The 11,423-nt window shown below is 34.6% G+C and overlaps 1 protein-coding gene across 2 annotated transcripts; it reads left to right on the top strand.

Annotated features, from left to right (window-relative positions):
- Nucleotides 1-1,585: 1,585 nt before the first annotated feature.
- LOC148227082 (uncharacterized) lies at nt 1,586-9,886 on the top strand. Of its 2 annotated transcripts, XM_088201247.1 has the most exons (7): nt 1,586-1,725; nt 4,872-4,946; nt 5,019-5,269; nt 5,342-5,490; nt 5,991-6,543; nt 6,615-8,957; nt 9,040-9,886. In XM_088201247.1, exons 1-6 carry the CDS (start codon nt 1,683-1,685, stop codon nt 8,937-8,939), a joined length of 3,396 nt encoding a protein of 1,131 aa, XP_088057373.1. In that variant the 5' UTR covers nt 1,586-1,682; the 3' UTR covers nt 8,940-8,957; nt 9,040-9,886. The 2 variants fall into 2 exon arrangements, with proteins under 2 accessions (XP_088057373.1, XP_088057372.1); XM_088201246.1 differs by having other exon boundaries at nt 6,615-9,886.
- The last annotated feature ends 1,537 nt before the right edge of the window (nt 9,887-11,423 follow it).

Genomic DNA, 11,423 nt, shown 5'->3' with positions numbered 1-11,423 from the left:
TATTCATACGCTATACACTCATTATTACGCAAATAAAACTTCGTAAATTTCGTAATTTAAAAAAATGCATTTTATAGAAAAAATGGTCGGAGTCGCTCATTTTTCACGACTCCGACTCCAACTCCGGCCAAAACACCACTACTCCAACTCCGACTCCGACTCCACAGCCCTGACAATACGAATGATTTCAGTTACAAACGTGCTTCTGGAACGAGATATGCTCACAATCTAATGTTTTATTGTATATTGTTTAAATAAACAGATGCCCCCCCTCTCTTTCAAACGCATTGATGGATCGAACGAGGACATATCTGCGTTGAAAGTACTATTGCATGGCAACACTGTTTTGTCGCGACCTTCGACTTAACAAATCCGGCAACGCTGCATAAAGAAGAAACAGTGTGACTCGTGGCGTGGGGACTTTGGTCATAATGTTTGTATCGACCATGATTCACCGCTTAAGCCCTGAGATCTTTTAGTTATACGCATTCATCACCTCGTAGTGTTTAAAATGTTTACGTAGTAAACTACGCTAGCATTTTAAAATAAAATACAAAAACATATTATTTCACTAATCAAAAGTTCCATAACAGTTTTCGATATTTTATTTTGTAAACTATACGAATAAATTTACTATAAATCATAAAAAAAACTATAGTGTTTTTTCAGAAAATATTCCCTCTTTAAGTATTCTTAGGTATTTTATGTTCGCGAGACGCTTTCCCACTTCCATGTTAACATACTTTATACAGGAACAGATTCACTTGAATCCTTTTTTTGCTAAATAATTTTATTTAGTACTTTTCTGTTTTAGGTTAGTTAGTTTGTTTTTGTTTAAGAATATCCTACGTTGCCACGTTTCCCACAATAGATTTTTATATTTATTTTGAAAAAATATCAAACAACCTGAACAGAGAATATAATAAAAAAAGGGTCTCGTAGACAGGAATGTATTCTTTATTTCAAAGAGATTTTTTAAGCGCTATAGGTTTTTTAAAATATTTTGCTAAATGACGGCAATGATATTGTTGCATCTAGATTGTGTTTCGCAATAAGATGATGCATTTCCAAATTGTAAGGAAATACATTAAGGATAAGCAGACGTTTTAGATTTTTATTAGAAATTGAATGCAAATTCAGGCTGTGTTTTTTTGTATGTATTTAAATTAGTACTTATAGGTTTTTCCTATTATTGGAATTATAGTTTTTAGATTTTATTTAAAATTTTAACCATTAACGTTTTTATTTTTTCATTATATATATATTAAAATAATATAATTTTAAAAATGATTATTAAAAAACCAGTAACACGTATTCTATTTCTATGTATGTATGTAAGCTTAACTATTTAAATATAAAAATCAAAATAAAGTTTGGCAAAGTGGTGATTGGATTATTCGTACTGAAATTTAGTGCCTATATGTGAGATATATATAATATCAAGTATCACGAATATCGAAATTAGTAAACCGCTTTGTTTTACGTTTATGCGACTAGTTAGGAACAAAACGTTTTTTATATTCGTCGAAGGGGGCGATAAGTAACGATCGACGGCGAAAGAGTTCGCGCCGTCCACCGTCAAGTTGCCGTCTTGCAGGCCCTAGCCGCGGCGTCTGTCGTTGCGGTGTGGCTTTCGGCCGGCCGGCGTCGGCGGTGGCTGAGGCTGAGACCTCATCGTCATCATGAGTCTCGACGACATCTTAGAGTCGTCCCTCAAATTGCCAGGTGCGCCATTTCCGCCTCTTGCACCATTTCGCCCCTTCCGCCTCCTACGCCCCTTCGACCGCTTCTCTTTACCTTCGATCTTGCTCCAGACGTTAGTCTGACCGGCTTCCGACGATTTTAATTCCTAATGCGCGAATCTCCCATTAGTCGTTCTTTTTAATTAATTAATTAAAGCGGATACTAATCGCTCATCGTAGTGTCAAAAGTTGACTGGGACGTGAAAGCGTCGCTTAAGACCTCAATAATAATAAATTTTTTTTTTTTTTAAAAATGGAGCTTCGCCTTCATTCTTTTAGTATGCTTTGTTTGCAGATCAAACTTTACTGTTTGCTATTAGTCTCAATCTTAGGGATCTTGTCATGTTTTCATGTGAAACATTATCATTGCTTTTATCACAATTTTCTTATAAAATTACAATAGCGACCCACCCCCTCCCCTCTCCTCATCTCGCATCGCCTTTTAAAGTAGATAATGTTCTATTAATACTAAAGATCAAACTTAATGCGGAAATGGATGCTGTGTATTGGTTTCTTAAAAGAGTATTTAATGTCTGCCATAGAACGAAATGTATAGCAACTCAACTATAGCTATTTAGTTGATTTGTCACATTTTTGTTTTCATTATATTACATTTGTATCAACCGATACAAATGTAATTTAATGAAAAAATACATACAAAGCTAATTCGTTAAATTTAAAAAAGAAGTGACATGCTATTTCAATAAACAAAAGTTGTATTGCACATGTGCGAAAAACTGTTTCAGAGTTTTAAAGAGTGAAAAATTACGTTACAATCAAGACTGAGAGGTTAAGATTGTCCAGGCACTAAATATTGCTGCCGCTCCTGTTTCGAGACATTTAGGAATGTTCAGGAAGATCAACACTCGGGTGCCGCATCAATTAAATTTGACTTTCTGCTTGCGATTCATTACTTAAATGCAAGGAGTTTTTCCTCAAACAACTTACAAGTAATAATTATAAATGGTCAGAATTTAAATCAACTTTGGGTCAGAATAAAAATCAAATCTCGATTAGAATCTTGGTCATAATTATATTATTCAGGGTCAGAATAAATATCAACTGGTCAGAATTAAAATATAGGTCGATTATGTGTATTAAAAAATATTTATAAATATAAATGTGCAATAAATCATTTTTTTAGAAATATTTTATATAATATCTCGCTCGCACTTGAACTGTTGGACAAGTTCGGTGCGAGCGAGCGTTGGTCAGAGCAGTGAACATCCCATGACTAACTCAACGAATCTATTTAATTGTACGTATGATGCGAAGGTATTCAGAGCGACGAACGAAGCGAGAATAACGACAGCGGTGATGGAAAGCATGTTTAGTTTGTTGTGTTGACGTTTGACAATGTTGCGAGCCCGATCAAATAATGACCATATATTATTATGCTGGCTATTTGTCAACACAAAACTGACCTTGAGATTAAAATACAGATGTAATATAAATTATATTTTAAATACTGACTAAAAAAAATGATTCTGACCATCTGTCAAAATAATTTTTACTATTTAATGTAAATTCTGACCATCTAATATTTATTCTAACTGATGTATTCTGACCTTTTAATATAAATTCTGAGTCATTGTAAAAAGATTCAGTACAAAAAAGTTATTTGAAAAAATCATGGTCAAAGTGAGCCAATATAGACAATCGTAAAGACTTGATTGCACCTAAAGAATGTCATGTTGTGTATTTTGTGGGATCGGAAGGGTATTTATAAATTCCACTGCTCATAATTGACTAAACTGAAGAGAGCAATCGACAGAAAGTCAGAGTTGGCCAATAGAAAGAACATTTTTTAAACAATGTATATTTGACATATTTTTAACTTTTGTCAAAACCACTTTAATCCGTTTTTACAGAGAGAGAGGAATCCTTCAGCTATCTGAAAGATAGAAGAATTTTGACTATATTTGGAACATAGTACGGGTTTATTTCTTCGCCATTAATTTAATTAAAACTGTGCACTAACGATTCTTCCATAACAAATCGACCCTTCGCCCACCTGTTAATCATGCTTGACCAACAGAAAGATTCCTGGGAACAGGGCGATTAAAAATAAACATCTTTCTGTGTTAATTAAATAAAACAAACTGGCCGTTGACAAAAACTAATCTAAATCGAGATTCTCACCCCAAAAAAGGAATGAAATCCTATTATCATCAATAAGTTAAATCCATTATCAGAAAGTCATCTATGTAAAAAAATCAGAACTCGAAATCAAAACTTCCACACTCGCTATACTTCTTGACGACCGCAAGCAGTATGCGTTATAGACTCACTGAACTAAGACGCTTTTAACAGTTGATATTTTGGCTATTCCGTGCAGTCTGTAAGCCACAAAAACATCTTAAAAGCGATGTTTATAATTTTAAATCCACTTTTAGTATAGTAATTTAAGTCCTCCAAGGCAACACTTGAGTTTTGAAACATAGTTATATGTAGTTACACATTGAGATAAAAATGTTTATTTTTTAACTTAAACTTGAGTATTGAGTATCTGAACACCGGCAGTGTTAAATTCTTTTGGCTGTTATCGGAAAAGCGTTCCCTGAAAGTTTTATTATAAGGAGTTGGACAAAAAAATGCTATGAGCAATGTCAGAACTATATGGGGGATGCCCGAGGACTTCTTACTAGAATTTTGCCGACATCTGGTCCTAATGCTTGTCTTGCAACGACAAGTTTTATGATGTTATGGTTTTTTTTACAAGGCCGGACTGCAGTGAGCAGAATTGTCACTTTCCCAGCCTATGTTTCACCCTAAACTTCATCTTCGATGTTCTGGCACACATTGAAAGCCATGCGTCACATGACTCTTGGATAGTGCTCACTGTCTATCAGTGTAATAATAAATATAAGAACCTAAACTTGTTTTGTATACGCTTGGGTACTTACGTGGAGTCATTGCATTCTTGATTGAAAATAAACAGTGACAGCATCGATATTTGTAATGAAGTCATAGCGAACTGTTCGCAGTCACTTTCTATCGTAAATATATGTCAAACCAGTGTCTTATAAACTTTTGTACCTGATTTTAATTTTTATCTATTATGCTCATATTATTGTTATATAAATCATATCATTTATTATTATATTTTATTTATTGTTTACAATACAGCTCCAACTGTGAAGGACTTTGACGATGATTGTGTCACGGATGACGAGCGTCAATTTTGCATTCGAAAATATTCTGGTGATTATTTTATATACATAGGTTTTATTAATTTTATTGTCATATTCACGTACAATTTTGTGTGTATTTCAGATCTGAACCGAGTGAAGCTCGCTCGGATGCACTGTACAGCATGCAACAAGCATTTGGGACTCTCGGCTCAAAATGTCAACAAGTTACACATGCATCCTTTGCTGCGAACTCTCATCTGTATCGATTGTTTAGAATTTTACAATAGTGGCGAATTCTTGAAGGGCGAAGACGGCAGCGAGTTATATTGCCGATGGTGTGGACAGGGAGGACAAGTTTACTGCTGCGCTTCCTGTCCTGTCGTCTTTTGCGAAGTGTGTAATTTATCACTGTGCTCATTATTTAAGGAGAGTATTTCAATAGTAACGAATTTTGTTTTATTTTAGAATTGCATTAAGAGAAACTTTGGTCAGTCAAAAATTGAAGATATTGAATCCATCGACGATTGGAATTGTTTCTTATGCAATCAGAAAAGTCTATGGTGTCATCGTGCATCTTTATGGGCTGCAAAGCGATATTGTCAATTGAAGAATAAGTACGATTTTCATTAAATCTGATATATATTTTTTGCGTTTTGTGTACAAACGAGTTTCTGCTTTTCACTTTATTATCAATTTTTTTCTGTTTAATGGATGGGTGTAGGTTTTTTTTTATTATTATATATTTGATAGAAAACGATCCTTTAGCCGTTTAACCCTTTACAATCCAATATTTTTTTCTTATTATATCCACTGTTGTTGTTTACATTTATTTAATGTTATCATGAACAACGTTATATTGTTGATTATCACACAAAGGGTTTTAATCAATTCATGATCATCTCGAATATGTAAAATCAGTCGCTCAATGAGAATAAGTTTACAGAGAACTAATCAACATTTTGCAAGCTGAACCTAAGTTTTTTGTACTGATAAGCTCTCATGTTCATTTACTGATTTGTGGGCTATTTTTATCCCTCTATTTTCATATGAAATAGCCATTTATACACCCGATCTTGATTTTAGAAAGTTGATACTAATCTACAATGTTTCTTAGGTATGCCAACACCATCGCAGATCCTAGTAAGCGGATGCAGATTCAAAAAGAATGTCTTACGGATGAATCTGGATGCTGCAAACGTAAAACGCCAAAACCGAATAATGCCGGAAAATCTAAACAGTCGTTGAATGATTCGAAAAAGATCGTTACACCTGATAAGAAAAATCTGTCTGCCGATTGCCAAAAGGCGCTTAAAAGATTAGCCTCTCCCGTGACCATAAAAAAGATCAGTTCGCAACCAGCCACGTCAGCCATATTAGCTAACTTGCCGTCGGCGTTATCTGTGACGGCGCCCTCGTCGATTAAAAAATTTGCAATGGGTATTTCGACGCCGCCAATGGGCAATATAAAATCGCCGTCGACTCCGAGAATGCCTTACGGCATGGGACGTGGAGGTAGTAGAGCCGAAAGAAAGAGGCAAAACAACATGAATATGCATATTAGTAATCAATTCATGATGTACAACGGTATGATGCATAACAATTACGCATCTCCTTATGTCAATTACAGTAACGATAACGTTAACTTATCTATTGAAAGTTTGACTCAGGTATTTGATCTTTGTGTATATCGATATATATTTATGTTGTGTAATTGATTTAATTTTATATTTTATTTTAGGGATTGGATATGTCTAATATGCAAAATAATGATTCGCATTACGAAGACGATAATTTGATTTGTACTCCAGATTTACCTATGCCTTTGGAACCCGTCTGCGAAGTGACGGAAGAACTCGACGAGCCGATAAAAATTGCCGAGCCTCTTCCTCCACCTATGCCTATGAAAATCATAGACGATGACGTTCAATGTTTGACGCCAACTCCAAAGTTGATCCCAAGACCGCTCTCCGCTCTAACGGATCCCAAACCTAAGTGCATCGAAATCAATCCCAATAATTTAATACAAATGTCCGATAAAGACGTGTCCATCAATAAGGTGACCGGAGGACTTAAATTTAGAGTCGATCCGGCAACATTATCTACGAGTAAAATGTATCAATTGCCCGACGGTCGAGTGTTTGCCGTTAACGTCAATCCAAAAATGCCCGGCGGGTATTCGGCTACCATAGTCATTCCGACTGAGCCGACCGTCGCTCTCATGGCTCGTCCAAGTCTCACCGTGCGTACGCCGTCCAAGTTGAATGAGAATAAACCGGGTCCGGGAAGACGGTCGAAACGAATGAATCAGCAAAACAAATCGTCACCTCATGCATGGACGACGCCGGTTGTACAAAACGAAAAGAGCAAAAGTCAAGAGAAACCTCAAAATCCAGAAAAAGAAGTGACTTCATCGTCGAAGCGAGATAATTCAAGCAAAAGTATACCCACTTCTTCTACGCCTGTAGTGAATTCAGCAAATAGTGAAAATAACTCTTCCGTCGAATGGTACACATACAACCTTTACAATGCTTACGATTTCATAGCGTTTATTTCGAAAAAGTTGACGAAGATGAAGAAAAACACTAGCAATTTAAGAGGAAAATCAGTGCAAGAAATTAAAGACTTACACTTTCAATTTGATCAGTTGCTGAAGGTTACTTGTCAGCGATTCACCGATCTCAGATCCAATCTGAACAACGATTTCAAGCATTGGATCAAGGGGAAGAATTCCATTGAATTATTCAGCGATGACGAAGACGACGATGACAAAGTCGAGATCACTTCGGATACTCACAAGAAACCGGACGACGACGAACCGATATTCATTGACGAAAATTCAAGTGATTCTATGAAATACACTCATATGAACCATTCCAAAAAAAGTTCATCGGATGGAATGCCTGTGATTCAAAGCGTGATGTGCGAATATATGGGCACCCCGAAAGATGTCATAGATGATAATATTGGCACCGTTAATATGGACGCTGATGAGAATGACATAATTGCTAATAAAAGTGATGAAAATGACGTAGTAAATAAAAATGAAAGTGCAATTTTGAGTAAAAATGACGAGAATGAAGTCCCAACTAAAATCGACGACAAGGACGATGATCTGCTAATCCAAAATGATACTGATAAAGAAGAGTTTAAGGAGAGTGAAAAACAAGACGATGTAACTGAGAACGATAAAAATAAAGATATAAATATGGACATTGATGATAATAGCGCAATGCGAAACGAATCGTTAAAGAACAACTCTGATAATGCCATTGATGAAGAATTAAAGAACGACGTCGATCATATGTCTGTCGATAATATGAACAACTTGGAAGAATCTTGCGGGTTCAAGAGCGAAAATTCCAATAGCAACTTCATCAATGCGCTCGGAAGAAGTTCAAATAATGATTTTCAAGATTTGTCGTTATTCTCTGAAAAAAGCAATTCGAACGAGACGCCTCTCGATAAGAACGACGTCTCAGAAAAACCATCGATTTGTTCGAGCGAGAACAGCAAAGATAACGAGTTAAATAAGTCAGATTTGGAAGATACTTCGGAAGCGGTTCAAGAACCGAGCGAAGACAAATCCGAGTCCAACGACGATATATTGAAAGATTTTCAAACAGAAGATAAATCCGAGTCTAACGACGATATATTAAAAGTAATTACAACTGAAGATAAATCCGAGTCTAACGACGATATATTGAAAGATATTACAACTGAAGATAAATCCGAGTTTAACGACGATCTATTAAAAGATAAATCAGAGTTTACGGATGATTTATTAAAAGAAATTGCAACTGAAGATAAATCCGAGTCTAACGACGATATATTAAAACATATTCCAACTGAAGATAAATTTGAGTCCAGTGACGATATATTAGAAACTATAGATTCGATCGAAGCTGAAAAACTTCTGAACGACGACGAATTGAATAATCACGAGTCTATTGCTGAAATTAATAGTTCTGATAAAATTGATAAAATATTGGAATGTGCCCTCGAAGACAATTTGTTGAAAGAGATTGATGAGAAAAGTATGAACGCGGACGACAGTATTGATTAATATATGCAGAGTTTAGATGTTTGTATATTTTTCATGTCTGTTTTCTATATAAAAGCCTAAGCGTATTGGTCTTTTGTAATTCTTAACTTTTCTTATATAGATTAAGTACGCTGTAATGGATGTAATGTAAGTTTGATGTGAAGAGGTATCAGACTTCAGTAGGACCAAACATGAATGTAAAAGATACGACGGAAATGGTGCTCGGATTACATCTAAAATTGTGTGTTTAGAGGTTACAACAAATACGAGAATTGTATTAAGGTATGTATGTATAAACTTCCTGCAGCTGATTTGTGCATTTTCTATTCCAAACTTTTTTGCAAACATCTATAAAATTGTAAATATTTATAATTTAAAATAATATAGTTTAGTTTGTGGGTTTATATATGTAATAACGTATTTTTAATATGGCATACATTGAAGTGAATTGCAAATTTTATATTAAACTTAAAATATTTTTACGAATCAATACTTTTATAATGCAACAAGAAATAGTATGTAATCACTTAAAATGTATAAGAATTTTATTTTTCGCTGGCCTCATTAGTCTACAATTGGTATTGTAAAATTATATATTTAAAAATATAGTGGTAATGTAGCTATTTTTTATTTTATTTTTTTATTGATTCTTTTTTCTTTTATCTGTCTGGTAAGGATGCGAGCGTACGTTTTGCGTTTTACGGACAGGTTATGTTAAGAACGGTGAAAAAATCTCGGCAACAATTATAATGATCCCAAATGTACGAATGCAGATTAATTTTTGCGTTGCTGATGTCAGTAACGTTTTAATGTAAATAAAATAATTATGTATATAGTGTGAATGTATATCGAATGACGTCGTAGACTACTTAAAACCGTTAGTTAGAGATAGTATTCTGAAATGATCATATTCACAATCGTGTCTGTATATGGATATTGAATAAATATTGATTGATTGTTTCTATAAAGTTTTTTTTTTATCCCAATAACGTATTCTTTAAAATAGGTGCAACGAGTCGTTACTAAGCTCTCGAAGAAGTTTCATACAATTTTTGGATTACTCATTAAAACTTTGAACTTGCCGCTGAGAGCAAACCCGGGCCCTGGGAAAACAATGATTCTGGTCCCCATGACAAAAATGGCATTTTATATATTTTTGACAACATAATATAATTTCTTGAATAAATAATAATAGGTGCGAGTTAACCCTTTGTATGCTACAAATAAATATAAAAATTAGCCACTGTTGCGACATTTTAACTAGGCATTAAAAATATCTGCTCATAATATTAACCTGATAATTAGTCGTGTTTTCTTCGCTGCTAAGTGCTGCCATATAGTAAACTTCTAGTCCAGGTCAAAAGCAATAAAATCGTGCCATCGCAGTAAAACGTTCGATTATCAAGTGTTTATATTAAGACTTTATAACAATATTAAGAGTGAGAATTGAATAAAGCACATCTAGACCGAATTTTGCCCGATAGGAGAATGCAAAAAACAATTATTCAGGTATTTGATCTGAAAATTCAGATCGAATACCTACTAATTTACATTCGTTGAATATTTCCTCTCATGTATAATATTTTTTAAACATTTAAAAAGCAATAAAGTCAACAATAATTTGCAAACAAATTTTAATACAAACGGAGCCGCGTCAAAAAACTACAATCTGTCCCTTTGAATAATAATATTTATTGTAAAAGTACTACCTAGAAAGTGTGTGCTTTTGAAGGCAATGTTAATAAAAAGGGCTGAAGGAACTTATACCTGAAACACATCAGTACATACATTTTAAACAACCGTAGCTTAGTTCAGATTCATTATTTGAGGTCGATTTTTATTATTTATATAAATATATTCTAGCTATGACTTTTTCCAGAGTCGGGCCTTGGGAATTTGCTCCTCTCGGCAGGCCTGTCTATAATGTCAACCCCTTTCTAATAAAGCAACAGTTTTTTCTGGGTGTCTTTATGAACGAAACCACTGTGATCGTGTCCCGATGAAAGTTTAAAATTGTATCCGTGTTGTGTAAATAATTAAAAAGCGTTGTCCCAGATCGGTTCACACCAGAACAATTCCAATGCATGTGTCTAGCGTTAAGATCTTCGGTTAAAATAATCAAATTCCCAATATCATTACAAGTCAATTCACATCCTGGGGAACTATACACAGCGACAATTATTATTATTCTATTTTAGTGTTTAATTTGCATCGCGACGGTTTCTAGGTTAGTTGTGTTAGTGTTCATGAGTGCGAGATATATTGATTTATTTACAAATATTGCGACTCCTCCGCCCGTTCTTGAGAGACGGTTCTTCCGGAGACAGATGTAGTTGGGGATGTAAATGTTACCGTGCGGTTTTGAATCATCCGTTGTCAATATTGACTGGTGCTTTTAATACCGGCATTTAATCGTTAGCGCCGGGAAACGCATATATGCGTATTTCTGTATATGAAACTTTTAACTGCTTCAAAATTGCTTGGAAGTCCATTTTCCAATAACAA

This window comes from Plectrocnemia conspersa, unplaced genomic scaffold (genome assembly GCF_051122295.1).
Source record: "Plectrocnemia conspersa isolate PC_06_02 unplaced genomic scaffold, ASM5112229v1 ptg000013l, whole genome shotgun sequence".
In the NCBI taxonomy this organism is placed as follows: Eukaryota; Metazoa; Arthropoda; class Insecta; order Trichoptera; family Polycentropodidae; genus Plectrocnemia; species Plectrocnemia conspersa.
Note: the sequence above shows the minus strand (reverse complement) of the source record. Positions and strands in the feature narration are given on the sequence as shown.

What these genes read in the sequence shown, in the direction of transcription:
- LOC148227082 (XM_088201247.1), top strand. Translation starts at nt 1,683, where the DNA reads ATGAGTCTCGACGACATCTTAGAGTCGTCCCTCAAATTGCCAG. An exon ending in GTCGTCCCTCAAATTGCCAG is followed by an intron (nt 1,726 to 4,871) that starts GTGCGCCATTTC and finishes TTTACAATACAG; the next exon opens with CTCCAACTGTGAAGGACTTT. An exon ending in GTCCTGTCGTCTTTTGCGAA is followed by an intron (nt 5,270 to 5,341) that starts GTGTGTAATTTA and finishes GTTTTATTTTAG; the next exon opens with AATTGCATTAAGAGAAACTT.